Source organism: Orcinus orca, chromosome 14 (assembly GCF_937001465.1).
Source record: "Orcinus orca chromosome 14, mOrcOrc1.1, whole genome shotgun sequence".
In the NCBI taxonomy this organism is placed as follows: Eukaryota; Metazoa; Chordata; class Mammalia; order Artiodactyla; family Delphinidae; genus Orcinus; species Orcinus orca.
The window spans coordinates 21,472,604-21,500,545 of NC_064572.1; the positions used below are offsets into that span (position 1 = coordinate 21,472,604).

Below are 27,942 nucleotides of genomic sequence, written 5' to 3' on the forward strand. Positions count from 1 at the left end.
AATTACCAGAGATCACACCTAATGATTTTTGCCAAATCACTTGTTGACAAACGACAAACTTCACCAGCACCACGCCTGCCTGCCATGTCCTCTCTGCGAGCCACCCCATCCACACTAGCAGGGAAATGACAAACACATTAACTGAACTAGCAGCTAGGACTGTGGCACTGGAAAATCCTTAGTCCATTCCAGCTCCTGCCTTTTACAGATGATGGCACTGAAGCCCAGAGATGTTGCCCCTCTTGCACTGAATCTCACACAGCTAATTAGGGAGTGAAGCTGCTATTAGACCTTGGGTCTCCACATTCCTAGTCCAGGCACTGGGGTGGAGAAATCTGTAAACTGGAAGATTAGCCCATTCTCTCAACTGGCTCATGTTTGACCCCACCAAAGGGAGCAAGTAAGTCACACTCCTCCTAGTGGGGGAGGGGAAACCGCGCTGTAAAATTGTCTATTTTTAGCCTCTGTATACGGCCTGCTCTCTGCAGACTCACTCTGGCTAACAGACTGCTGTGGGATTTAAGGCACGGTGTTGCGTGGTGGTTGCCATGCCAACGAAATTTAACAGAAATAGAGTTTTCTAGTAGATTATTCTGGTGGAGGCTTGAAAGCCAGATTACAGCTCTGACTCTGAAGCTTAAATGATGCAAGTGATTAGTACTGGTAGATGGTAGGTACACAATTACACTGGTTGAAAAACAGAAAACATGAATGCAATTAGTTGCATTAGGGAGATGAAGATGTAGCAGCAGATGCTACTTAATCCTTACAGTCAGTCTGGAGCAAGTTCATTCATAACCTCTTTGGATTTTCATAATTACCTGACACTCGGTGTGTGAAATGATTTGTCTGATTCCAAAGGACTGCCTCTGATCTTCAGGCCACTTATGGGCTCTGCAACGCAGGGGACTCTGCACACACATGAGTGTTGCAGACATGGAGAAGGTATAGGAACTGATCTGGGTTCCCTTCTCAGGAGCGTATTCACATCTGAGAAGGTTCCTGTTCAGTTCTTCTAAGGTCAATTTTTGGTTAATGTAATCACCATATTTAATATATTGTAAAATACATTTCAATTCTAGAACTAGGATTTGAATCAAGCCTAACTCCAGAGTTTGGACTCTTAATTACACTGATGTGATGATTCATTTGCAAAACAAAACAAACCAAAAAACAAACAAACAAAATAAGACAATTACTGAGATATTTACAGTTAAAATAAAATCAAGGTTGAAATGAGTAAGCTCTGAGAAGAGAGACACCCTATGGAGTCAAGAAGATTCATTAGACCAAGTGTCCGCAGATGAACAAAACCTCTCCTTTTGACAAGAAAACCCAATGGTAACTTTTATTCTGGTTTCATATTTCAACAGTTAGACTAGGAATATTCCAAGAGGTTTAAAAAAAAAAAAAGCTGAGTCATCAGTGTCCTTTAGAAGGAAAGAAACCTCCCTTTAGGGTGATAAATCTTCACTTTTGCTGGGGGGGAGGGTGCCCCTCAGAGATGGGGGTGCGAATGGTGCGGGTCTCGTTTCTTTATTCACAACCCTGTACTTTTCTAGATTTAGTTCTGCCAGTTAACTTAGCAGGAGGACATTCGCCAGGAAGGTTAGGGTAGACTCTCTAGGTTAGTTATTTGGGGATGTTAGGATGAAGAGGTCCTAACATATACACCCGGATCTTCCTGCTGGCAGATTTTCAAAGAAGATGCCCAGCCGTGCTTCATCCTGATGCACACTCTTCCGCTCCCCAATAACTGTAAAGTGCGAAAAAACCCTGCCAGGGCCTGCGGAAAGCGCAGCGCTTCCGAGGCTGGCACGCTTTCCTCCTTCCTCTCCAGGGGAGCGATCCCAGCACCGCTCCCGGTGATGTCAGTGGAATCCTGAGCCGGATCCCGCTCCACGGCTGGGGGAGGGCGGACGGTGCTCTCGGCAGCTGAGCAGAGCAGGGGTGTCCCCTGCGAGACCACGGCAGTCCGGGACCCCCAGGGCATAAGCTCTCTCAGGCGCGCGGGACCCCGGCGACCGCGCACGCCGCCCCCGCTGGCCCGCGCCACGCTCCGCCCTGGACGCCGCTCGTCCCGGAGCGGGGGTGCGCGGGGGGTGGGAGCGGACCAGCTCAGCCTGATTTACGGCTCTGCTGAAAACCGCTTCGCACCCGCAGCAGTAGAAGCGTCGCGGCGGCAGCGGCAGCAGCAGCTGCAGGGGCAGCAACAAGTCGGGTAAGTGGGCATCTGCGCCCGCGGCCCGGCCCAGGGGGCGCGGCAGAGGGGGCCGTCCGGGCTAGGCAGTAGGTCCCGTCCCCGTACCACGGCGGGGAGTTGGGCTTCTCGGCCCCCGCCTGCGGGAACTCGTGTGCGCATGTATCCACTCTGGCACCGACGGGCTGGCACGCTGCGGGGCAGGGGCGGGGAGAGCCGGGACCCCCGAGGCACAGTCATTTCCAGCTTGCCCTGCGTAGGCAGAGGAAATTAGGGCTTGTCCGCCCACCCTGTGAACTGGAGCTTCCTCTGGGCCATTGAAACCTTGCGTACTCCCGGAGTGCGTGATTACCCATTTCCCCATGCAGGGATTCCACCCCTTCCCCTTGCTCCCTAGAATCCCGAGTTCCCCTTCTTCACCTCTGGCCTGAGTTTCCGGCCAGGGTTGGCATCCTATCTCCAGAAAACCCGTGGTCCAACAGCCTGGTGTAGCACAGGAAGAGGGTCCCCTCTTTGGGGGCCAGAGGCTTATTAACCTGGAAGCTTTGCCTAGCTGTGTGGGGACCGTTGGCGCCTCTACTTCTGAAGAGGCTGAGGGGCCTAGGAACAACACTTCTCAGTCTAGACCTCTGTTTGGGGCCCAGCGCTTGTTACATTTAAGAAGAAACCCTTCCTGGAGGGAATAGATAGGCGCTGCTTGTGGAATCGGGTTGCTAGCAGTCATCTGTTGCTAGGGCTAAGATAATAAATGTCTGCAAGGAAATAAGAACTTCCCATTATTAAAAGAGTTATGCTGATACCCACCTGGTTCAAACTTTTGCCATCCTAGAGGTTTTCGTGTTAAAACAGACAGGACAAATCCAACCAGGACACTCTTTTAATAAAATCTTGTCTGTGGCCCCACTTAACGTCCAATAGTATTTGACATATTGGGTTTCCGGATTTCAGTAAATCTGGAGTATTGGGGGGGCATCATTATTATGATAACACTTTGATTTAAATCATCATGGCAATAATTTAAAAACAAAATTAAGGGCAAAAATCTCAGGTTGAAAATTTTTCAGCTGATTGTGTGCTTAATGCCACTGCACCTAGTTTGAGTGATAACCTTTCCTATACTTGAGGAAAGACTGCTGAGCTTGCTGTCTTAGGACCTGTTTTGGCAATTCATGTGAGTTTTTCTCATTTTTTTTTGTATTCATGCTTATCAGTGTCATCAGTAAAATAGGACACTTTTTTGCAGTTACTGTACTAAATTCAGGAGGGCAGGAAACTTGAATTCCATGTCGGAATCTGACACTGTCCATTTGACCTTGGATTAATTACTTTACCTCCTTGCTCCAGTCTTCTCATCTGTGGAAAGGGAATGTTACCCACGTTTTTTATCCTAAGCAGGGTTTGGCAAACTTTGTCTATAAAGGCCAAGTAGTAAGTAGTTTTGACTTAGCCTGCTGTAGAGCCTCTGTCTCAACTACTCACCTCTATCGTTTAGTGCAAAAGCAGCAGTAGACAATATGCAAATGAGTGGAATGTGGCTGGATTTGGCCCATGGATTGTAGGTTTTTAATTTTAGTAATAAGATATTAAATGCAAAAGTCATTTGGAATTTAAAAGCCTCTGTCCTCATGGAGATGATCAGCAACAATCATTTCAGTAGCATTTTTTAAACAGACGTGCCAATTACCTGTTTTATTCTCCCCTGCCCAGGACTTTGAGAGTAATGCAACAGAAGGCTTTTGAGGAAAGCAGATACCCCTGGCAGGAGTCCTTTGAGAATGTCGCTGTGTGCCTGCCATTCCGCTGCCCGAGGTGTGGGGACCATACCAGATTTAGAAGCCTGTCCTCATTGAGGGCCCATCTGGAATTCAGTCACAGCTACCAGGAAAGAACCCTCTTGACAAAATGCAGCCTCTTTCCGTCCCTCAAAGACACAGACTTAGTCAGTTCCTCAGAACCCCTGAAACAGGGAAAATTGCAGAGCTGTGGCAACATAGTGAAGCAGAAACCGAGCTATGTTAACTTGTGTAGCATTTCGCATGAACACGGCAAGGACAGGAAGCCATTCGAGGTGGTGGCAGAGAGGCCTGTGTCCTATGTGCAGACCTATACTACGGTAGACCTACGCGCAGACTCGCTGGATGGCCCGAGGTCCAGTCCTGGCCTTCCCACCTCAGACACCAAAGCAGCTTTCGAGGCACATGTCAGAGAAAAATTCAATCGGATGGTCGAGGCTGTGGACAGGACCATTGAGAAGAGAATCGATAAACTCACCAAAGAGCTGGCCCAGAAGACGGCTGAACTGTTGGAAGTTCGGGCAGCTTTTGTGCAGCTGACTCAGAAAAAGCAGGAAGTGCAGAGACGAGAGCGGGCCCTGAATAGACAGGTGGATGTGGCCGTGGAGATGATCGCAGCGCTGAGGCAACGCCTGATGGAATCCGAAGAGGAGCTTCTCAGGAAAGAAGAGTAAGTGGCGTTGAAACAGGATGCTAACCCCGTTGCTTTAGGCCCTTCCCACCCCCTCACAAGTTACACTCGAATGTTAAGCAAGGTTTGGTTTTAATCACTTGCAGGTACCTTGGCTACATCTCCCATTGATATAGTTGAATGTAGGAGGCATAAGGCTTTTAATACTATTTACCCTCTCCACTGTGGTCTCCAGCTCAGCAACATGAAAGTCGAAATATCGAATTCCTTCTCACTTTGGAAACTGTAAACCACTACAAATAATTTTTTTAGAGAGAGGAAGTAGTGCAGTCTGTTCATGGGACCCTTTCCTGGCCGTGGTCGTGGGTGGGGTGGGGAGGGGGGGTGGGAGGGAGCTGAGAGGGAAGGCAGAAAGGGAGTACTAGGGGACCCTTTCCGTCTCACTGACCGTCTCCAGGCAATAAAATCAAGAACATGAGAGGCTGTCTTGTTCAAGTATACTCTAAATATAAATAATTTTGGCTTCTTTGCCATTTTGGATTACCTGTCCATATTAATTACATGTCAATAGCAGAGAATCTGTTAATTATAATTTTTATTTTGAAGAAGCAGACATCAGGATACCCAGAGGAAGCTTCTGAGATTTCCATACTCTTCTAAGTTTGAGAATTTTCTTTTTGTAAAATACTAGACTAAGTCATGCCTGCTTGCAAAGAGTTCACACGGGTTTTTACAAGTTATAGGTGATCAGAGAAGCTATTACTTTAAAAATTATCACACTTGGAAAAGCATTTCCTTATCAATGAGTATGGATTCAACCCAAACTAGAAAAGTATATGTAACTATGCAGTGTTATTTCCCAAATGCTTAATGTTGGATTTAATTTTATTTTTTTCTTTTTCTTTTTTTTTTTTTTTTTTGGCGGTACGCGGGCCTCTCACTGTTGTGGCCCCTCCCGTTGCGGAGCACAGGCTCCGGACGCGCAGGTTCAGCGGCCATGGCTCACGGGCCCAGCCGCTCCGCGGCATGTGGGATCTTCCCGGACCAGCGCACGAACCCGTGTCCCCTGCATCGGCAGGCGGACTCTCAACCACTGCGCCACCAGGGAAGCCCTGGATTTAATTTTAAATGGAGGCTCAGAATTCACAGAACCAAAGGATGTAAAAATTGATTGACTGAAACAGCCTAAAAGGCAGGTTTTCAAATGAGTTCTATTATACAGATTGTCTTAATTTCATGCTTTCTTTGCCCTGTGGCACTCTTCTATTTTGTGTTCTCTCTTAAAATGTAGTAAATTAAAGCTTCTCTACTTGGTAAGAGGCTGAGAAGCTCTATATATTAAAGAGATCATCACTTGCTATTACTAAATGCTTACTGCCTACCTAGAGGGAAAGCCTGCTCTGCTCAACTAGATGATTTTAAAATCATGTAGCGAGGACGGATTTGAATCAGCCATTGATTTATTGATACTCTGCTCCTAGGGAGATGATCTCCATCGAAAAATGTTTCTCTCTTGGTTCTTGATGTTCCCTGGTGGGAAGCTAGTGCCTTGACCTGCTGTAGCACCCAGGGTGACTAACACTGCACCACTGAAAAAATGGCACGTGGGGTTGCTCTATGTGCAGAGAAAAGCCTATAATTAAATTAGTGATATTTCTGTGTGATTGACGAGCACTGAATTTAAAAGGCAACCAAATTAATTGTGTGCATTTACTTGTTTGTCATGTTTTATTTATTAAGTACACAGGTAATAATGGACATGGGATTTGGGGTGGTGGCTGCCTGGAGTATGGGAGAACAATGTGACGGTAGGGAGGAGCATATGGTTAGATGTAGGTTATTGTCAAGGATCTACCTTTTATTTTGGGTGGTGTGTTCAAGGCTGCTTTATTATTATTATTATTTTTTTTTTTTTGCGGTACGCGGGCCTCTCACTGTTGTGGCCTCTCCCGTTGCGGAGCACAAGCTCCGGATGCGCAGGCCCAGCGGCCACGGCTCACGGGCCCAGCCGCTCCACGACGTGTGGGATCTTCCCGGACCGGGGCATGAACCCGTGCCCCCTGCATTGGCAGGCGGACTCTCAACCACTGCACCACGAGGGAAGCCCAAAGTGTGCTTTATTATTAAAAATAACTGGTTAACTAACTTTAGTAAAAGTGGGCCATGCATGAATCCATAGTGATAATATGTTATATATGGTTAATCCAGTGCTGTTACCTGAGGACCAGTTAAAAAATTAAATATACTTGTAAAAAAAAAATTTAATGGGGTAAAATTGTATGTGTTAAAAGTCCTCCCTCCTCACCAAACATCCCGCACCCCATCCTCTGGAGACAGCCACTGTTTAGTTCAGTGACTGTCCTTCGAGACCTTTCCTGTGTCCATACAATCATACGTACTTTTTATGCACATACAGAGTTACTGTGTTTTCCCAAGTGGAATCATGACACATACTATTCTAATCAGTTTGTTACTGATGAATACATGGTTTTGTTCCATTTTTCCTGATGTTAAAAATAATGTCTCAGTTAACGTCCTTGTACATATATCTTCATTCATGTTTTTAGGTGTATACCTGAGGGTACATTATGAGTTGATTTTTAGTATGACATTTTTGAACTACCAGGGGAAAAAAAGCAATGACATTTAAAAAAACACCTTAAATGAAAATTCAGTGAAACTGCCTTAAACTTTTAAACATAAAATAAACGAAGTCTTCATTTTGTTAAGCCTTCATTTGGCCTGTGCCATTAATTTCTGTATTCAAGCCTCAAATAATCACTCTTTCTGTACATAAAATAGAACTGAAAGAGTCTTCTTTCCAGGAAGGACAGTGGAGCTCTTGGTCTGAGAAAGCAACTGTGGCCAACAGCCTCAGTGGCTACAGTGTCTAAATCCCCCACCCCAAAATGCGGAGCAGAGCAAGCCAGCTGCCCATCTGTCACACTACTGAAACCAGGGTGATTTGACTACATCTGCCTGGCCGGGCCACGCTCCTTCCTTCCACACTCCCTCACAGTGCTAAGCCTTCCACCAAAGAGATGGCCTTTCATATACGGAAGACCTGCTTGGCCAACGAACATACCAGGAGTTGTGCTCTCCTGTTAAACCCCTCCAAACGAGCTCTCAAGGCCCATTTGTGAGAAGAAGTAGGTTGTTACAGTCCCATTTGAAATTGACTTAAACTCTGGGGACCCTTTAAGACACAGATAGTAGCTTTGGTTTAAAAAAAGCAAACACCTAGTATTTGACATTCACATGAGGCTCTCTTGCTTATGGATTTTCCCCATAACTTTAAAATTCTTTCTTTCATACTGAAAAAAAAAAAAAAGACTTGAGGGCTGATTCTGCCTTGAGGCCATCTATAGGCTGAATCAACTCGGATTACAGAAGTCATATATATGCTCTGTAACAGAGGAGGCTGTTTGAACTGGCAGTGTTTTGTACTTTTGTCCTGAGTCTCATTGTACCTCCACAGAGAGGTGTCTGTATGTTTTTGGAGTGCCAATCCAAGAAAGAAACTGCTCATTGTCTTCACAAAGTTTGTGCAACTTTAAAAGTCCTATGGAGGGCTTCCCTGGTGGCGCAGTGGTTGAGAGTCCGCCTGCTGATGCAGGGGACATGGGTTCGTGCCCCGGTCTGGGAAGATCCCACATGCTGCGGAGCGGCTGGGCCCGTGAGCCATGGCCGCTGAGCCTGCACGTCCGGAGCCTGTGCTCCACAACTGGAGAGGCCACAACAGTGAGAGGCCCGCGTACCGCAAAAAAAAAAAAAAAAAAAAAAAAAAAAAAGTCCTATGGAAACAGGTACTTGTATTTACTTGTTCAGGAGTATTCAGAGCTTGCAGGGTAGCACTGCCCATGATCAGGTAAATCAGTCCCAGCCAACCTTGCAGTAAGGTGTCCCTTAACAAGAAAGGACAGATTGTAGCTGATTCCTGGCTGAGTTGGTGACCTGGGCTTTGGAGAACATCAGTGTAATAGCAGTAATCCTACATTTACTTGCACACTCATCTGTTGGTAAGGTTGGAAGGCCCTGACTGAGCACCTGTGATGTGCCCAGCACTGTGCTAGGTGTGTTTGGGGGACATGAAATTCTTGGTCTTTTTCCCTAAGGAACTTACACGCTACATAGGAAGAATAAAACATACCCATGTTCAAACTCAGGGTAGTTTGAAAAAGTGCTTACATACAAGCCACAGTTTCAAGTTGATGAACATTAGAGAACGCATTTTCCCCATGTGGTGAGGCCAAACTGAAGGAGTGAGGAGGAAAGGTGGGATTTGCATTGGTAGCTGGAGGACAGTGACATTGAAGGACATCAGAGAGGTGACTGTTGTAAACGAACCCTGAGGGGACTGTGTAATTTTAGTTCTGGAAGGTACCCACCTTCATTTTACAGATTTGGAAAATAAAGCCCAGAACAGTAGAATGACAAGGACAAAAATTTAGTAGCAAAGCTGAAACAGGAACCCAAGTTCCCGATCTCTCTGCTGAGTGCTTTTTCCATTAATTCACTGTGCTTCAGCCAGACTTTTGAAAATACGCCATCTGCCCAGAGTATCAAGACTTAGGTAATACCAAATCTGGCCCATTTTGGAATGGCTTGCTTCTCTGCTGTGTTGAGAGGGCTGCCATGGTGACATCATTTATTTTTCTGATGAGATTAAAGAAAATGTCAGGTGGCATCAAAGGTGTTGGGAAATGGGGAAATGGTGGCGTCATCAGTATAGTTGATATTAAGCTTCTGGAACACCAACCCGGGACTTGTAACTTCCAACAACGGCTTTTAACTTGATCCTCTGGATGTCTGTTCCCCGTCAGGGTAGAGTACGTGCCACTACCAGCCTTTGATGGCAGTGAGGGACCTCTTTGTAATTCCATCTCTAATTTCCATCCTGCTCCCTTGCGAGCTATGACAGATAGAATCTCTCCCTTCTTCCTTCATCATTTGACTTGTTCCCAGCCTGGTGTCAGCCGGAAGACAAATCTTTACTGAGTGCTTGCTGAGTGCCAGGTACTATTCTAGGTTCTGGTCATACAGTGATAACCAAATGAGTCCAGTTCCTGCTTTCATGACAGGAGTAGACAAGCAGATAAATTAGACATTAAACATCATTAGGGGTATGTTAAAAGAGACATCGAGGGGTGGCTTGAACCAGGAATGTCCATTTAGGTTTCTATCCAAAGCTGGCTGTAGAATGCTGTCCTTTGAAGGACAAGTTTGACTTGGTAACTTGCTTTGCACAACTAAACCCTCTTGCCACTTAATTACGTCTTTCCCAGTTTTGATCAGCTAAAGCAGTGCGTGGACAGCGTGGTCTCCAGACTGATCCATAGCTAGGAAGCAGGCCGAGAAAAATCATGTCAGATGTAGAGTTCAGTGGGACAGGGAGGTGTCTGTTTGCTCCACATTTTACTGCATTTATGTAAAAGGGGCCTCTCTATCCAGGCTGTGTTCCATGCAGACTTACGAACCAATGTAGGAAAAACTGGATGTCAAATATTCCCTCTTAGAGATGGCATCTGGTAAAATTTGGAGACCCCCCCAAAAAAAATTTCTATTTGTCTCTCTCATGTCTGTCCCTCCCTCCCCAAACTACCCTTTCTGTCTGGACTGAGGGGCTTAGAATGTGGTTTTGATCTATTTATAAGAATAATTTGACTTTCTCCTTAGAGTTATTTAAGTTCTTAATTAGAACCATATATTACACTCTTTGGTGTGTTCCAGGAAGTTAAAAAGGAGAGATGAGGCAAAGGGCTGACAAGAGTAGAAATGTGACATGGCTCCCGATGTGGGGCAGGTGTGGGTTCCACCCTGTGGGCCCCGCCAGGGATACAGGAGCTGACCCCGAGCTCTGAGTGTGCAGCCTGGCTTCCAGTGCTTGGAGGTGATTGGCTCCAGCTTTATGATTTGCCTCGTGGCTGACATTACAGTCGGTCTGAGGTGTTCTGTGATCAGTAGCTAGGCTATTTTTAGCCAGGGGTATTTTTACTGTTTCATATACCTCTGAAGAGGTTCATAAATCAGTAATGCAAAATGAAATTTAAATAACTTGGTAGAACTTTGCCCTTGGGATAAGAAGCTGTTAAAGGTGTTGTTTAAGAACAGGAGAGAGAGGGCTTCCCTGGTGGCGCAGTGGTTGAGAATCTGCCTGCCAATGCAGGGGACATGGGTTCGAGCCCTGGTCTGGGAAGATCCCATATGCCGCGGAGCAACTAGACCCGTGAGCCACAACTACTGAGCGTGCGTGCCTGGAGCTTGTGCTCTGCAACAAGAGAGGCTGCGATAGTGAGAGGCCCGTGTGCCGCGATGAAGAGTGGCCCCTGCTTGCCACAACTAGAGAAAGCCCTCGCACTGAAACGAAGACCCAACACAGCAAAAATAAATAAATAAATTACTAAGACTCCTACTCCCAACATCTAAAAAAAAAAAAAAAGCGCTGGATGTTTAAAAAAAAAAAAAGAACAGGAGAGAGGCATCAATTTTAGATCCCACCTTCATTTCTGAAGCAGGTACCTGTGTTGTAGGTTACTTACTGGTTTTATGCCCCAATACTTGTCTGGAAAAAGAGACAAGGAAACCTAAGTATCTTTTAGTCAGCTAAAGATTTTTGTCTAGAGATGTAGTTAGACATCTCATGCATTCAGCAGAAATTTGTGGAGTCTCTGTTGTGTGCTGGGCTCAACATTAGGTGCTGTGGGAATCACAGTGTAGGAGCAGGCCAGGGCCCTGAACTCGCTGATTTTGTGATTGACGGCGTCAGTGGCACGACGAGTCCCTGCAGTGTGTGCTGTGATAGGCTGCATGGTCTGCGGGAGAATACAGCAGGTCACCCAGCCCACATTTAGGCGAGTGGAGCCCTCAGGTTAGAGGGATCATTAGAGTGGGGGCTTGGGAAGGGACCCTGGGGGAGGGAACAGCATCTGCAGAAGAAAGCATCTGGCTTGTAGGCTGAGTGGAGTTCACTGATGCTGGAGCAGAAAGGAGGTGATGTGCAGTGATGAGACCCAAGGGGATTGTAAGGCTAAAGGATGTCCATGAAAGGTGGAAACGTAGGGAGATAGACATGATAAATGGTTTGTGGATAGTAGATTACAGTGAGTGATATGATCAGTGTGTCGTCCCTCATTAACAATGCATAGTTTGGGACTTCCCTGGTGTAGTGGTCCAGTGGGTAGGACTCCATGCTGCCAATGCAGGGGGCCTGGGTTCCATCCCTGGTCGGGGAACTAGATCCTACATGCCGCAACTGGGAGTCTGCATGCCACAACTAAGAAGTCCACATGACGCAACTAAAGATCCCACATGCTGCAACGAAGATCCAGCATGCCGCAAATAAAACCCTTCGCAGCCAAAATAAATAAGTAAATATTTAAAACAAACAAATAAACAAAAGCAATGCATAGTTCAATGCCAATGTAAAATCGCAATGAACACCACGGTGCGTTAACGTGCATTTCCCTCTATCTCTACACCTGCTTCTAGAGTGTGTTGTTCACATGATAGTATATCTTCGATTTTTTTTGAAATTAACCCATCTTTAACCCACTTCAGAAGAAGGAATTGAAGGGGTTCAATCTGTAAAAAATAAAATATTATCTATGTTTTAGACCTTTATAACCATCCTGTAAATAAATGAGTGCATGAGTGAACAAATATTTTTTTCTCAATAAAACTTTGATTGTACTGAAGGGGCTTTTTCACTCAGTGCTTCCTTCTACTGTGTTTGTTTCTGAATGCCTGTGAATCTCAGGATACTGAAAGATTTCTAGGTCTGCAAATCATTCAGCATGATAACGAACTTCAGGCCAGTTTCTTATACTATAGTGGTATTCTGGTATCTTTTTCTTTAGTATCAGATACTGCTTTAAATAAGCATATTTTCCATCGAAGCTTAAAACCTGAATTTCAGTCATTTTTAACCTTTTTAAAAAAAATAGATAAGAAGTCAAAGATAGGGCTGGAAGCAGCCTAGAATCAGTTAATTTCCCCAGAGCTGGTCTGCACCCATACCTGGACTGAATTTCACGTTTGCCCTTATCTTCTCATCTGGCCTTCCAGCTTTACACTGTATTCTGAGTTAGGGTTGAGAACTTAAAATAAAACCACACAGGTCTTTTACTCTGCTGTCTGATAGCATGTGTTATTCTTTTTCTTAGTCACATTCAGCCCAGCTTTGTAATTTTGTATTTATTTCAGTATTTGTTTCTTTTAATGTCTGCTTCCCCCACTATGTGAGGGGTCTGTGCAAGACAGCCGGATCCAGCCTGCCACCTGTTTTTGTGGAGCCCCGCGCTAAGAATAGTTTTTATATTTCTAAATGCTTGAAAAAAATTCAAAAGAGAAATAATAATTCATGATATATGAAAATTATATGAAATTCAAATTTCAGTGTCCATAAGTTAAGTTTTATCGTTACACAGCCTCTGTGGCTCTTTTGTGCTAGGCAGACTTGAGTAGTTGCAACAGAGACCGTATGGACTGCAGAGCCTAAACTATTTACTCTCTGGCCCTTTACAGAAAAAGTTGGCTGACCCCTGGTTAGACAGTAAGCTTCATGAGGACAGCCACCGGTTCATGAATGCCCTCGCACTAAGCCCAGTACCTTGTAGCATTCAGTAGATGTTTGTTGAGTTCCTGAATAATGGAGTAAATAAATGTATGGATTGTGGCTGCATCGTACTAGAGTTCTAGCCCACGTCGTCCACCCTTACCAGAGCTCTGAAGTTTAGGATCACCCTGTACACGGCATGGCAGCAGTTCTCAAACTTTTTGGCCTCGCTTCCCCTTACGCTCTTAAAAAAATCTGAGGACCCCAAGAAGATTTTCTCTGTGTGGGTTTTATCTATCAATATTTACTGTATTAAAAATTAAAATTTAGAAAGTAAAAACACTAATGCATATAAAAATAATGATACTCAATCCATTACTTGTTAACATATTTTTGTGAAAAAGAACAATTTTCCCAAAAACAGTTTAGTGAAAAGAGTGGTATTGTTTTCAAAGTTTTGCGAATACTTTTAATGCCTGGCTTATTTAATAGGAGGCAGCTGAAACTTAGTTCTGCCTTTAATGTGTTGCAAATTTGTTGTTTTGGTTGAAGTAGATGAAGGAAATCCAGTCTCACACAGATATGTAGTAGGAAAATGGAGAGGTATGTTAACAGCCTTTTGAGAGAATAGTGGATATTCTGCTTTGATATTATGCCAGAGCTTGACAGTTGGTAGCTTCTCAAAGGTTAACTGCAATGTGGAATCTGAAACCACATCAGTGAACGAACACTCCCTTCTCCCCTCCATTGAAATCCATTGGTCTGTCTTGCACTTTGAATGGATATTTTACTGTTTGGAGTATAATGATTAAAGAAAGTACAAATATAAAGTAGTTAAATCTCTGTCTTTTTCATTCAGGAAATTCACAAGATTCCTTGGGAAAATAAAACGTGTTTCTGGATATTGTTAATCCAGACTGAACAGGATGTGAGGGGGGGATTTGAAGTTGTGTACATGTGCTATTCCACAATTAATCACTAGTTTCTGTTCCTGTTTTTACCTAATACAGATACCCAAACACAATCTCAGTATGAACTTCTCCAGCCCTTGTCTCGTGTAACTTCTCTTTTAAAATTAAATCATCACTGTTTTAAATGTCTTTTTTTTTTTTTTTTTTCTTAGTTGATGTGAAACATCCATAAGCTGAAATTAGGTTAGCATTGGTGCCAGGTTGTTTGGAAAAAAGGGTATTAACTTCTTAGCTTTAGGGGACAAGATAATTGAATGAGGGAGGTTAGAAAAAGATGCTTCATTTTTACAACATAACACTCCACAATCAACTAGTGGCATTAACGTTTTAAAAATTTTTATATGGAACCGGTAATAAAACATCACATGATTTAAAAATGTAGCCACAATCATAAGCTGTATTGCATTCAGATTTGTCTTCTTGCTTTTGAGATGTTAATTCTGTGGGATTAAGCTGTCAAATATTGCTGTCTTATATTCTAAACTGTAACAGCCTGAGAGCTCAAGAATAGTAAATATGCACAGAGAAAAAAAAAGACTGGAAAAAATACACCAGAATGTTCACAGTAGTTACCTCTGGGTGGTAGATTATGGGTCATTTTTTGTTTCTTCCCTGTCCTTTTTAAACATTGACTACAACAAATATTTTTGAATATTATGTGTCATGTATTGTACTGAGTGATGGGCTTACAGCAAAGAACAAAAAGCTGATTCAGTCCCTGCTCAGTTAGATCTTCCATAGGTCACTTTTTGTATTTCCCATAATAAACATGAAATATTTCTGTAATGAGATAAATATAGTAAATATTATAAACCAAAATGAATTGAAAAAATATACTGGCTCTTTTTGCTATGTTTTTGGTTTTGGTGGGCGAGAGGGTTGTGGGTTTTTGGTTGTTTCCCCTGTAAGTACCAATTTGGAGACTGGTTTATAAGTCAGTTATCCTAAACATCACCAAACATCACCACTAAACATCACTTGACTCCAAATGAATTGAAGCCTTGATATTGGAAAGAGGAAGGAGCAGCCATTTCCTGGGCTTTGTTTTCGGTGGTGCTTTTGAGCTGTGTGAAGATATCCCATCCAAGCATTCTCAGTTGTAACTAAGAACCATGACAGGGCTGGATGTGGCACCTGGATGGACCCTCCACTGTTTTGCTGCTGGTTGGGGTTTGTGACTTACCTAGGAGGCAGGTCAGAGCCAAATGACGGCAGAGCTTGAAAACTGGCTTGTGTCCGTGGCTTGAACAGCTTGGAAAGTGCACATCTTCTATGCAGGGCTCACACGGAAACATCTGGAAATAAACTTGAAACTTAATGATGAAAGAGAACTTTCCAAAAGGACTCTTATTTCCTATATGTGACTACTTCTTAGCTCCTGAAAAATAATGGAATTATTATGGGCTCTGGGTTTATGTTTGATCTGGATAGGAAACTAGAAAAAAGGGGACTGGTATGATGAGCAATTTTTGGAGTGAATCATTGTTAGAACCAGTCTCTTTTCTGTTTTTATAAACATATAATTTTATAAATATATAATATAACATTTTACAGAGACGTTTGACTCTGTAGGAAGTGTCAGAAAAGTTTCAGTATGGCCAAGTGTGATGTAATATATTTATGAGAGAAAAGTCATGACTAATTGTAAAAGTGGCTCCCTGACCAGTTGTACAGAATAAAGGATCTGGAAGCCACCACCAACTGTTTTGCAAAGACCTTCTTTGAAACTATGACTTCCTGAGCTGAACATTCCTGAAGTTCTACTCTCAAGAAATTATGGAGCTTAGCAGAAAATAAAAATCAAGTGGAGGTTGAGAAGATTCAGAGAAGGCAGTGAATTTAATGAACTCTCTAGAACAACTGCATGAGGTTAGATTTAAGAAAACATTTAGATTTTTTAATCTAAAATGAATGAAGTTTAGGGGAACAATGATCAGAGTCCTTAGAATCTTGGTTCTGCGTGAGTAGAACATGGCCAGAAACATGAGGGACCGCTCTCTGAAGGTTGCGAGTTCAAAGACACATAAAGGAAATACTATATCCAACAGGTAGTGAAATTATGGAAATCAGTAGCTCCAGTGAGTGTGACAAAACAGACAAAGGGGATGGCCAAAAAGATCTTCATGATGTCTTATTAAGTGAGGCAAAGCAAATGAGAGAATTGTGATACTGTATACCTATTGGTAGTACTGATGTGTGTGTGTGTGTGTGTTTGTGTATGTGTGTGTGTGTGTGTGTGTGTATTTGTAGAGATGTTTGTGAGGATGGTTACCAAAATGTAAACAGTGGTGGTCTTAGGATAATGGGGTTTCAGGTGATATTTTCTTCATTATATTTTAATGTGTTTGAATTTTTTATAAAGAACTTATTTAGTTATAATTCAGTAAAGTATTATTTTCATACTTGCATTAGAAATAAAAGATATAAAATAGTAATATAGTTATTAAAATTTTTCTGGATCTCTGAATCACAGTGAATTATGTAGGTAAAGGTATTTTGCTCAACTTTTTAGGGAAGGGCAACCTGAACATTGCTTCTCCTATGTCAGCTAAAGTTGCTTCCCCAACAGACCTTGGATCTACCTCAAGATGGCAGTTCTTGCACTGTTTCATTCTTAGCTCAGAAATATACTATTGGGGCTTCCCTGGTGGCGCAGTGGTTGAGAGTCCGCCTGCCGATGCAGGGGACGCAGGTTCGTGCCCCAGTCCAGGAAGATCCCACATGCCGCGGAGCGGCTGGGCCCGTGAGCCATGGCTGCTGAGCCTGCGCATCCGGAGCCTGTGTTCCGCAACGGGAGAGGCCACAACGGTGAGAGGCCCGCATAATGCAAAAAATATATATATATATACTATTGGACATGGTGACTCCTTTTATATGCTTTGGTGCTCAGTGTGGCCTCTTGCTTCCATACTTCCTTCCCTGTAGTCTTTTCTTCCCCAATAGCCAGACTTTTCAAATGTAAGTCAGAACTTTTCTCAAAAGTGGCCAGTGGTTTCCCATCTCATAATAACATCTGGCACACTGACCTGTGAGGCCCCGCCTGGCTCCCTGCTCTGGCTGTCCTCCCCTCCCCACTCTGCTTTGTCCTTGCAGGCCTCCTTGCTGTACCTCAGGCCATTCTGCACATTCCCACCAAGCACCTGGCTTGCTCTTCCCAGCTATCTGCATGGCTGTTCCTTGCTTCCTGGTGTCTGTTCAAATGCTGCCCCATCCAAAAGGTTGTCCTGACTTTGCTTTCTATAGTTTCACTTACTCCTTCCCTTCCTCCATCATTTGCTGTCCCCTTGCCCTGTTTCTCCTTAGCACTTATCACCATATGACATATATGTTTATTTGTATATTTTATAGTGACTGTCTTCTACTAAAATGTAGTCTCTAAATGTATCACTTAAAATGTAATTTTATCTCTTTTATCATGCTGTGGCCATACTGCCTAGGGCAGTACCTGACACATAGTAGGCACTCAGTCAATATGTATTGAATGAATGAATTCCTGTCTCGCTTCTCCATTTTGTGTTCTGATGTTTTTGCCTTGCAGAGAAGTGGTTACATTCAACCATTTCCTGGAAGCAGCCGCTGAGAAGGAGGTTCAAGGGAAAGCTCGGCTCCAGGACTTTATTGAGAACCTGCTGCACCGGGTAGAACTGGCGGAAAAGCAGTTGGAGTACTATCACAGCCAGCAGGCCGCTGGCCTCTGCCAGGACACCAGTGAGCACATGGTGAGTCATGCAGGCCCCACACCAGGTGTGAGGGCTGTGATATATCAGGTGGGGTCAAGGACGGAAGAAACGGGAACTGGAGAATGATTTGCAGGAATTTTCTAGACATCATTTGAAAGCACTGCCCTGGCCATGCCTGTGTCAGGGAAGTGATACAGGTGAGTTCAAGACACTTGGAAGTAAACAACATCCTGGATGCACGGTCTCCATTTCTTCACTCTCCAGCTCCACACCAAGCTGAGTTGGTAGAAATATCTTTATATTGTAGAATGACAGTTTGAAGTATACAAAGAAATCATCTGTCCCTACCTTGGTGTCAAGTATATTGGAAGTTATTATCCTGTTTTGGAGCTCTTCAAGGAATCTTCTGAAAACTTCCATGCTTCTTAGTTAGCAAAATTTAACCACATTTTTTCTTTAATAGGAAGGAAAACACTATTTGGTAGTCTCTATTGGTGAAACATTCTTTAAGTAGATTTTCAAAAAGGCTAAGAAAAATTCACAGGTGATATGCTATAATACATTTTTGCATACAATTTTACATATGGTTTCAGGGACTTAAAAAACGCCTAGAGCCCAAATGAGAACCCTGAATATGGATGAAGGTCCAGACGCTCATAAGTGGCTTTTTTTTTTGGCTGCATTGGGTCTTCGGTGCTGCGCGAGGGCTTTCTCTAGTTGTGGCGAGTGGGGGCTACTCTTTGTTGTGGTGCACGGGCTTCTCGTTGCGGTGGCTTCTCTTGTTGCAGAGCATGGGCTCTAGGTGCGCGGGCTTCACTAGTTGTAGCACGTGGGCTCAGCAGTTGTGGCGCACACGGGCTTAGTTGCTCCACGGCACGTGGGATCTTCCTGGACGTGGATTGAACCCATGTCCCCTGCATTGGCAGGTGGATTCTTAACCATTGCGCCACCAGGGAAGGCCCTCATAAGTGGCTTGATCAAGATTACCTGGTCTCTTCAGAGGGTGGGGTGTTTACAAATAACCATGCTGTAGGTGTCAGAGGTGGATGGCCATATTTGCCCTCTATACAATTTCCTTGGTGGTATAAACAACAAAGCCAAAGAATGGATTTTTGAAAACCTAAAGTGGTTTATTTATAAATTTTCATTATCCATTGAATTTTATTTATGCTTACCACCTTCCCAGAAGATTTAAAGATGATTCTTTTACTAACCCCCAAATGGACTATATATATGAGGAAAAGAAAAATAGGGAACATTTATGCTAACCAAAAGGTTAGTAAGGTTGCTACTGGTTGATTGAAAAGTTTAGGTTGAGCAGTCTGGAAGCCAAGATTAACAGAATACATGATTAAATAATCGAAGAAGGAATGAAATGAAAGGCATGTGGATAAAGAAGGAAGACCGGAGGGAGAGAGACAGCAGGAAAGAACAGAGACATGGAGGAAGGAAAGAAATGAAGAATCTTACACAGTGCCTACTGTAGTAACGTTCCCTCAGCCTTCGAGCCGTACAGTTGGGCAAGCGCCAGAACTTCCCAGTCAGGAACAAAGTAGACTGGAAGGAAGTAAATGTGTCATGCTTGTGAGGTTTCAGTAACTGTCATCAAAACAGTTTCAGCTACGTGACGTATTTATTATTTTCCAGGTGGGTGTCTGTGGTCTCCTGAGAAGCAACGTTTATTCCCCTCCTCGATTCCCCTGTCACCTCCTTGGGAAATGCAAGAGTGCAGTCTCGGCTGGAGGGACACTCTGAGCCCTTTCCTGCCTCCTTCTTCCACCTTGCCATCTCTCAGGGGAGGGTTGTGGCATGAGGTCACCGAGCCCAGATGTGAGGTGAGAGGGCCTGGCTTCTAGATCATTCCCACCCTGCTTCTGACTGGATGAGACAGTTTGTCTTCCTGGGCCTATCATTCTTCTACAAAATGAAGCAGTTGGACTAGATGCTGTATAAGGGCTTTTGGCCTCTTAAATTCTGTGATCATCACCTGACTTTGGTGATTAGGAATTCTAAAATTAAAATGTAGCCATGATATTTTCAGTATTTAGTCTTATTAGTAACCCAGAACTAAGAAATGTATAAATTATTAGTAACCCAGAGCTAAGAAGGTCTCAGAGAAAATAATGGAAGGCAATGAGAAAGAAAGGAAGCCCATTAGTTCTCGCCTTTATTTATATTTCTGTGCTCACTTCTTCTTCTGACTTTACTTTTCCAGCTTGGAAACTGAACACCTTTTAAAAGACATGGCCAGTCCTTACTTCTCATCCTGCTGTATCATGTAATCAAAAGTTGAACAGCATCTCAGCTCTTCTAGTCAGATGTATAGATATAAAATTATGTGTGTGTATGTGTACACATAACATATATATACGCACACATAAGTATGTGTATATACATACACACACACACACACACACACACATATACATGTACATACAAATACGGTAGGACATTTAATTAATATTTGTTTCTGTTCTCTATGTCCCAAAACCTGATATCATCTGCCTTCTTCAGATTTGATCTACATAAGGAAGAGTTGACTAATTCAGATCAAATAAAGTGCAGTTAAGATTGTAGCAGGGAATTTAGAAGTGAGAGCTGTCTGTGAGTAGGGCATGATCAGGCTGTAGTGAGGTCAGCTGACTTTTGGAGGGAGAACACATTGCCCTGAGAAGACCAAGAATGAGATGTTTGATTTCTGAAAGTATGGGCAGATGTGGTTTCCCCTGTTTTCATGTATAGTCCTCTAAACTCTACTTTGGACCATGGCGTACCACGTTATGAGACAGTCTACAAACCCTAAGACCATTTTACCTTTTTACTTAGTCTGTTTCATCATAATAAAATACATTCACCACGTCTTTGATGTAATTAAACTACTCAGTCTGGCCTCTCTGGTATCTGTGGCTATGGATACATGGAAGAACTTGGATTCTTTTAGCAGGAAAACCTTTGAATCGTACCTTTAGTAACCTGTTTGGCCCAGCTGAATGAAGGTGCAGGGCACCGAGAAGCCTAGGCTTCTGGAGCCTCAGCCCCGCCCAGGAGAGCTCCTTGCCACAGTGCACCCCAGGATGGAGTAGAACTTTCTGACTGACTCCCCCCCACCTCCGCTCCCTCCTCCAGAACAGTGGGGAATGCTGTCAGGAGCCTGGCTGGCTCTTGCCATCTCCAACAAGGCTGCTGTACAGAAACAGTGCGGCCTTGTCATCTCCCTTCTTTTCCAGCCCCCAGTTCCCTCCCTCTCTCCTCTTCCCTCTTTTTCTCATTACCACCTCCAGAGAGTAGTGACATTTCTAGATTGACGTGTTAAATTGCTTCTTTCTAAGATGTCTTCTAGCTTTAAGATTCTTTTGTGCTCTAGAAGAATTTCCTTCCCCCTCATGTTTAGTGCCTTTTCTGAAATAATGTTTCGGCATATGTATCTTTCCCTTAATCCTCTTGAGCATTTATGTTCTGTTTCACCTGGCTGATTTCTAAAAATGTAATATGCTTACTCAGGTAATTTGTCTGTATGCTCAGAAACATGCTGTCGAATTAGACACAAAGTGACCTAATATCTCATCTGCCAAAATCACTCACAGAACTGCTCAAATGGAAGGTCATGAAATAGCTTGGATAATCTTATTTTAAGCATTGCATTTATTTCCTGCAGCTTGCTAAATTAGGACTAGCAGTAATTCATTTAACATATTTACTGGGGATGCAGTGCTTACTGGGTGCTGAGGAAACTGCTGTGAACGAGATCGATGAGGTCCCTGGTCTCAGGGAGGAGGGGCACACAATAAGCAAACAGATAATGAAGATAATTTCGTATAGTGAAGATCCTACTATAAAGAAAAAAGTAAGATGATATGTTTGAGATGGCCACTTTAGCTTTAGCAAAAAGCTTTCAAAAAAAGCCTTGCTGAAGAGGCAACATTTGCACTGTGACCTGAATAACAAGGACGCAGCTCTGTGAGAATTTGGAAGTGGAATATTCTAGGCAAAGGAATAGGAAATGCAGCTGCCTCAGGAGGGAACAAGCTTGGCATGTTTGAGTGGTGGGTGATAAGTCAGAGAGGTAGGAAGGATCCAGATCAGGCAGGGGCTTCTTGGTCATATAAGGAGTTTGCATATGTTCCACTGCACACGGGGAAGCCATTGGAAGGTTTTAAGTAGGAGGTGATCTGTGTTTTAGCAAAATCACTCTGCTGCTCTGTGGGGAATTGACTGGAGGGGTGCAAAAATGAGCGACAAGTTAGAAAGCTCTTCTCTTGTGGCAGATGAGGGGGGATGGCAGCTTGGGTAGAACCGAGTTGAGAGAGGTGAAGGGTATCGGATATGTTCTTGGAGGAAAATTGACAAGACCAGCTGGCCTTGCTGAAGGATTAGATTTAGCTGGCGAGGGAAAGTGAGCAGTCAAAAATGAGTCCAAGGTTTTGGCCTCAAAAATTGAGTATATACAGAGGGGAAGTTGGAGGAGGGCTAGGTGTCCAGTTTCCCAAAACCTATCATAACCTGAGACACCATATTTGTCTTTTAAGTACTTAAATTGGCTCTCAGTGCAAGGTTATTTATATTTTTTCAACCTGAAACCTTGACCAAGGACTCTCTTGATCCCCATCTTCATACCCTCCTCTCCCTAAATAAAAAGAAGACAAAGTAGCTGGACCAGGAGAAAATGGAGGTAGGTAGTTGGGCTAAGTGGGAAGAGCATCTCCATCTGCCTGAGGCTGTGGAGGCCTCTTGTGTTCACAGGGAGGAGAGCACATGAAATTCTTTGGTGCCTGTGATATCGGCCCCACCTCCACCCCAAGACTCATAATCTAGCAGATCACTGTTGGCCTTTTCCCTGTGAGAGAAGCACACACACACACACAACTTTTGCATAAAATTCCAAAGGGAATTATGTACCCATATGCAATACATCATCACACTATATGCTTGCATACCTACATAAAGGTGAACATATTTTGTCATGCCTGAATAATAATAATTTTTTTTTAAGTGGGAAAGTATTTAAAAGGAAGGAAAACCCTGTAAGTTTTTAGAGTTTATATACACACTAAAACCCATTCAAGGAGCCCAGCTGATGGGGAGCGGGGGCAGGCGGACTGGGAGAAAGAGGGTAGAAATGCTGATGCCTTTGGGGTTCCCGGAAACTACCAGTCTGGTGTTTGCCGGAGCCATCTGTTCCCCCTTCTTTGTATATTGCAAGACCTCATGACCCTCACGCAGGGAATGTGCCTTTTTCTGTTCACGTTTACTACTCTCATGCCAAACCCAGCCAGCGTGGACAGGGTCAGCAATAATGCGGACTTTCAGTTGTGTCCCAAGGCAGAAGGCAGGAGTCCCATCTTACCTTCCTAGGCACGTGACCCTCAGAAGTCTGCTGAAGAAAGCTGCTTTCTGATTTGCTCCTGACTAAAGTTCAAGCTTCACACAGAAGACCTGGAGGAAGATCCTGTTATGCTGAGCTTGGTTTCTCCGGTGATTTGAGTATAGCAGGGATGCATGTCTTGGCCACGCTGCGCCAGGATGGCCCTTTCTCCACATTCTCTTTGTCGTCCTCTTCTTCCGTCAGTCTGCTTGCGGATGTGACACCACTTCTTTCAGTAAAGGCTGCATGAGGGAGGTTGGGAATATGCTATAAATACACTTGCCTATAAAGTGTCTGGTGACATGTGGAACACAAAATGATAATTATCATTTATTCTGCAAATGATATTCTGAGCCCAGCCACAAAAGTGCATGCAGATATTTTATTGAGAGTGGAAAATAACCTCAAAGATAGATGGCCTCAGGACATTTGTGGAGTTGGTCTTCGTATGCTCTCATTTTAGAAATGATGTATTTTAGGCAATAAACATTTGATGCCAATTTTCCCCGTAGTTGATACACTGTGACCAGACATAGCTGTAGTAAATTAGCTGCAAATACAGCCTGAATCAATCAAGAAATAATGGCACATCATTCCAGTTTTTAAAAACATGTTTCTTCAAGTGTTGTTCTCTTGAGGGGCTGTTTAACTTTTTGAAATTTTTGAGATCTGCTGATACTGGCTTCTTGGAAATCTCAGAACAGGGAGCCACAGAGGCTTCCTGAGTAAGCAGAGCTGAGCATGAAACGTTCTTGTTCTCCGCGGTGATGGATGGTGCCATGGGCAGTGATCCCGATACCAGTTACCGGCTTCTTTAATGGGAATACAGTTTCTTAAAAATATAAGCAACGAGGATTTTAAAAACCGAATCCAGCCTTTAAGTGAAGTAATGTTTTGTCTTATTTGTTTTCCTTCAGCTTACAGATATCTCCTCAAATAGGAAATCCAAATGCCTGTATGTATATCTTTTTATACTTAGGCTATTTGATATTGTTTGCATAATATGTGTTCCTGTTGCACTTTATATGATATCTATAATATAAGTGGATTGGAGAGTTTCAGGAGAAAATTTACCTCCTTGTGTACCTAACTTTCTAAAATGTGGATGTGACTTTTAACTCTGCTAATAGTCTGTGAGTATACGGCAGTATGATAGTAATGCAGGAGTCTTTTTAAAATATTGTATAATATAACTTTCTCTTATTGTGCTATAGTGTAGTCGTAATATCTCTGTAGCACTATTAATGTAGTGTGCACACTAATTTATATATATATATATATATAAATTTGTACTGTGAATCATATACTTTATGATAGCTGTACTACAGATTTGTTTGAATCCCCTAGAAGTCACTTAAAGAGTCAAGAGATAAGGGTTCTGGTCCCATCTTCTCCATAGACCACTGTATGTATTACCCTGGATAGTCATTTAAGTTTTCTCTACCTCAGTTTTTATCACTGGTAAATAAGACTAGTAATATCTCCCTGGGAATTTAGTATCATGAGATCACTTCATGAAGGCCATAGAAATTTTTGGAAGAAAAATATCAATATATATTATTTGTTTTACTGGCAGCATTATTGCCACCTTAGCATGCAGGAGTGATTGTTCCATGAGTAGTTTTTATTCTTTTAAGGATTTAAAGAAATCTTTCTTTCTGCTCATCTCCCTCCCCGCCCCCAACCATTTGTAGAAGCCGAGGGCACCCACATTCTGTGTGTAACCACCCTGATCTCAAGACCCATTTCCATCCAAAGGGAAGGAGCTACCTGAAAAAAGCCAAGGATGACAGAGCCAGCATGCAGCCTGCTAATAAGTCCATGCACGAACAGGCCGAGTCCGCAAGAGAACTCTGCAGACCAGCAAAGAAAGGGGAGCCTCTAGGATTTACCCGGAAAGGCAACATAAGGCCCAAAATGGCCAAAAAAAAGCCAACAGCGATTGTGAACATCATCTGAAAGGGTGGATGGCTCTGGACAACCACCACTGGGCTTTGGGAATGTTGTTCTAGGGGTCAGTAATGTTCTTTTAGACACAAGCCATCATAAAACACATTTCATGTCCATACAGGCACCTGGATTAACCAGAATTTAACAAACGGAAATCTCGGTGAACCAGAATGTTTTACAAGTCCCTTTTGGAAGCAAGAGGCAAATTACAGAAAGAATTTTTTTAAAATGCAAGCAGTCTTACTCCAAACTTTTAGTAAAATGAAGCTCCAACTTCTAAGATGGTTAGCCCGTCTCCAGCCGTTTCCACATCTGGAGTTCTGTGCAGTGGTTAATTCTCAGGCCCAAGGCCAAAAAAGATGTCAGGCACTGGAAAAAAACTCAACCTGTGCCCCCTGCTCTGAGTTGTGAGGCAAGGAATGGGAATGTAAAGTCCTGTTAATAGTAGTGAAATAAACATATTTTTGTTTGTTTTTAACCTTACCCTCAATTACTTTGGGAGCTTCCAAAATAAGGCTGTTTCCCTGAGTATTCTGATTAATCAGTATTTCAGTGTTTGGGCTGCTTCAAGGACTCGTTCTGTCAGACTTCAGTTGTCATTTCGACAGACTGTTTTCTAGTTTGTTTCATTCAGGTTTTTGTTTCCCTGGATGCATGTTTATTCTTACTTTGATGCACCTCTGTTCTCTTCTTTGGCTGAGTATTCTGCACCCTAAGACCACGCTGCCAGCCTCTATCTTAATAGCTGCTTCTACTGCTATGGTTGGGGAGGATAGTAAAACACTTCTGATCGGCACCCATCACCAGTTCAGGGTCTGAATGGTTGGATGCCAGTAGATTGCACATTTAGTGCATTGTGAGCCATCCCGGAGACACCACAGATGTTACTCAGCCCTTTCCTAAGACCTGCTTCCCGGGGGGTGTCAGCATCCTCTCTGTTAGCTGTAGGCATGACTTTCTCCTTGCTGGCCTAACTTTTTCCACCTCCTGCTGCTTCTGTGCCCTTTTATGACTAAAATACATGTTCTTACCTTTCAACCAAGTATCTGATGTATTTGCTGTATACGGCCTTCTAAAGTAATTTCTGAAATAAACATTGCATGTGGGATCCAGAATCTGAGATTGTCCTCCCCGCCCTGCCTCCCTAAAATGGCCTTGGTTTCCATAAAGAACCATCTGTTACGAACCTCCTGCTTTACAGTTTTCTTCAAGAATGAATTTCCGTGTTACTTTTTTTTTTTTTAATTAGCAATATCATCAGGTCTCCTGCAGAGTTTACAAGTGCTGACATTCTTCTGGAAATAAGAACAATTATGTCCACAAATATATACATTTATTTGTATAAATGTACAGCACATAACACATACAAAATATATATGTCAAGTATATTAATAATTTATTTTTAAATACTCATGAAAAAGGTGTGTGTTTGTGGTGGGTGGTTTTTAAACTATGTATTTTCATGTAAATTGAATTCTCTTATTTTAAAAATTAAAGCTGTAACCTAATTAACATTAGTAGAATTATGATTGTTATTGCAATAAGCATCAGATTAGCAATGCATTAAAAATAGGTAACAAAGCAATTACTTAAAATGCCAGTAAATTGAAAAGTGTAACTTATACAAATGCTTTGAACCTATCGTAGTGAAAATGTTAATTTTTGAATCTTCACCTTGACTTTTGGCTCATGGGGGTGGGCTTTTCACGTGGCGTATAGGCAACTATTAAGTGGGAAAATACATTGCTGTGAATATCACTGTTTAGGCTAACACTAAAAACTGTAACGTTATAATAATTATTTATTTGGAGAATTAATCTCCTTCAAGGTTATTTATTATTGATGTTTATACCATGATTGCACTTTAGCCTTTTACATACTAAAAACTTGACTTGTTTGTTGTATTGCATGCTCTTTGTCCCATAATGTGTATGTGCAATGACAACAGTTTGCTTTTAAAGGTGATAGAAGCCAGATTTTTTTCCCCATTTTATTTAATGTAACTTACATTTTCAATTTTCATTTAATATGCCTAGAGGGCATGACAGCTCTCTTTGACAGTGGTACCCAGTGACCTTAAGAAAGCACCATAATGTCATATCTACTCTATGTACATTACACAAGAGAAATGATTTTAAGGTTTATTATATTAAAAAAAATTTTTAAGTTCTAACTAAATTCTGACTCTTACATAAGGAGATGCATTATGTATACTGTGCTTCCTTAGAGACATAAATTTGCTTTTGAGACATGGGAGCCACCTCATGCTAAGGGATATCCCATTTACATGCCTTGGCCTGAGTCTTGTGCCATGTCCAACTTGGGTCTTATTTTTAAATATTTTCTGTGTCTTAATAGGCAGTCAACCTTAGAATTGCTTTTTTGAAGAAATCACCAAAGTTTCTGGGAAAACATGTTCAAGTTTAAACTGAAGAATGGATCTAATTTTATCATTTGCTTTGTAAGGAAGAAATCTTTATTTCAAACCTTCTTTCATTCTCTTTTCCCAAACTAGGTTACAGATTCTTAAATGCAAAGTTCAGATAACTTAGACACTGTTTTCCGGTATTCTTCAGGGTCATTCTGTTGTATGGAAGTAGGAATATTCTGTTCCCAGATTTAAAAAGAAAGTTTTTAGATTATGAAATAATAATAAAGCTATATTTATGACTAACATGTTGGTATGTTTTGTCTAGTTGAAGTGTTTCCAGGGAACCAAGTGTGCTTGTCTATTAACAGTGAACAAAATAGTTCTTCATGAATAAGTTGTTCATTGTACATATAAACACGATGATCTTGTA

General features: G+C 42.6%; 1 protein-coding gene and 2 long non-coding RNA genes across 5 annotated transcripts in view; 1 reads left to right on the top strand and 2 right to left on the bottom strand.

Moving 5' to 3' along the window:
* The first annotated feature begins 1,495 nt into the window (after positions 1 to 1,495).
* ZNF365 (zinc finger protein 365) lies at positions 1,496 to 27,815 on the top strand. 3 transcript variants are annotated; one of them, XR_007471392.1, is made up of 5 exons: positions 1,496 to 2,221; positions 3,908 to 4,663; positions 17,688 to 17,868; positions 19,477 to 24,146; positions 24,886 to 25,063. XR_007471392.1 is itself a non-coding variant. In XM_004279983.3 (5 exons), exons 2-5 carry the CDS (start codon positions 3,921 to 3,923, stop codon positions 25,148 to 25,150), a joined length of 1,227 nt encoding a protein of 408 aa, XP_004280031.1. In that variant the 5' UTR covers positions 1,506 to 2,221; positions 3,908 to 3,920; the 3' UTR covers positions 25,151 to 27,815. The 3 variants fall into 3 exon arrangements, 2 of the variants coding, with proteins under 2 accessions (XP_033261957.1, XP_004280031.1); XM_004279983.3 differs by having other exon boundaries at positions 1,506 to 2,221; positions 24,109 to 24,146; positions 24,886 to 27,815; XM_033406066.2 differs by having other exon boundaries at positions 19,477 to 25,063.
* LOC125961075 (uncharacterized) lies at positions 6,512 to 9,914 on the bottom strand. The gene is made up of 2 exons (XR_007471402.1): positions 8,429 to 9,914; positions 6,512 to 8,196 (listed from the first exon to the last, which is right to left on the bottom strand). It is a non-coding gene; the product is annotated as an uncharacterized LOC125961075 (long non-coding RNA).
* LOC117196649 (uncharacterized) overlaps positions 23,325 to 27,942 on the bottom strand; it is a 58,617-nt gene continuing 53,999 nt past the window's right edge. Inside the window, exon 3 of the long non-coding RNA XR_004476937.2 lies at positions 23,325 to 23,433. This is a non-coding gene — a long non-coding RNA (uncharacterized LOC117196649). The remainder of the gene's footprint in view (positions 23,434 to 27,942) is intronic.

What these genes read in the sequence shown, in the direction of transcription:
- ZNF365 (XM_004279983.3), top strand. Translation starts at nt 3,921, where the DNA reads ATGCAACAGAAGGCTTTTGAGGAAAGCAGATACCCCTGGCAGGAGTCC. An exon ending in GAGCTTCTCAGGAAAGAAGA is followed by an intron (nt 4,664 to 17,687) that starts GTAAGTGGCGTT and finishes TTTGCCTTGCAG; the next exon opens with AGAAGTGGTTACATTCAACC. An exon ending in AGGACACCAGTGAGCACATG is followed by an intron (nt 17,869 to 24,108) that starts GTGAGTCATGCA and finishes GTTTTCCTTCAG; the next exon opens with CTTACAGATATCTCCTCAAA.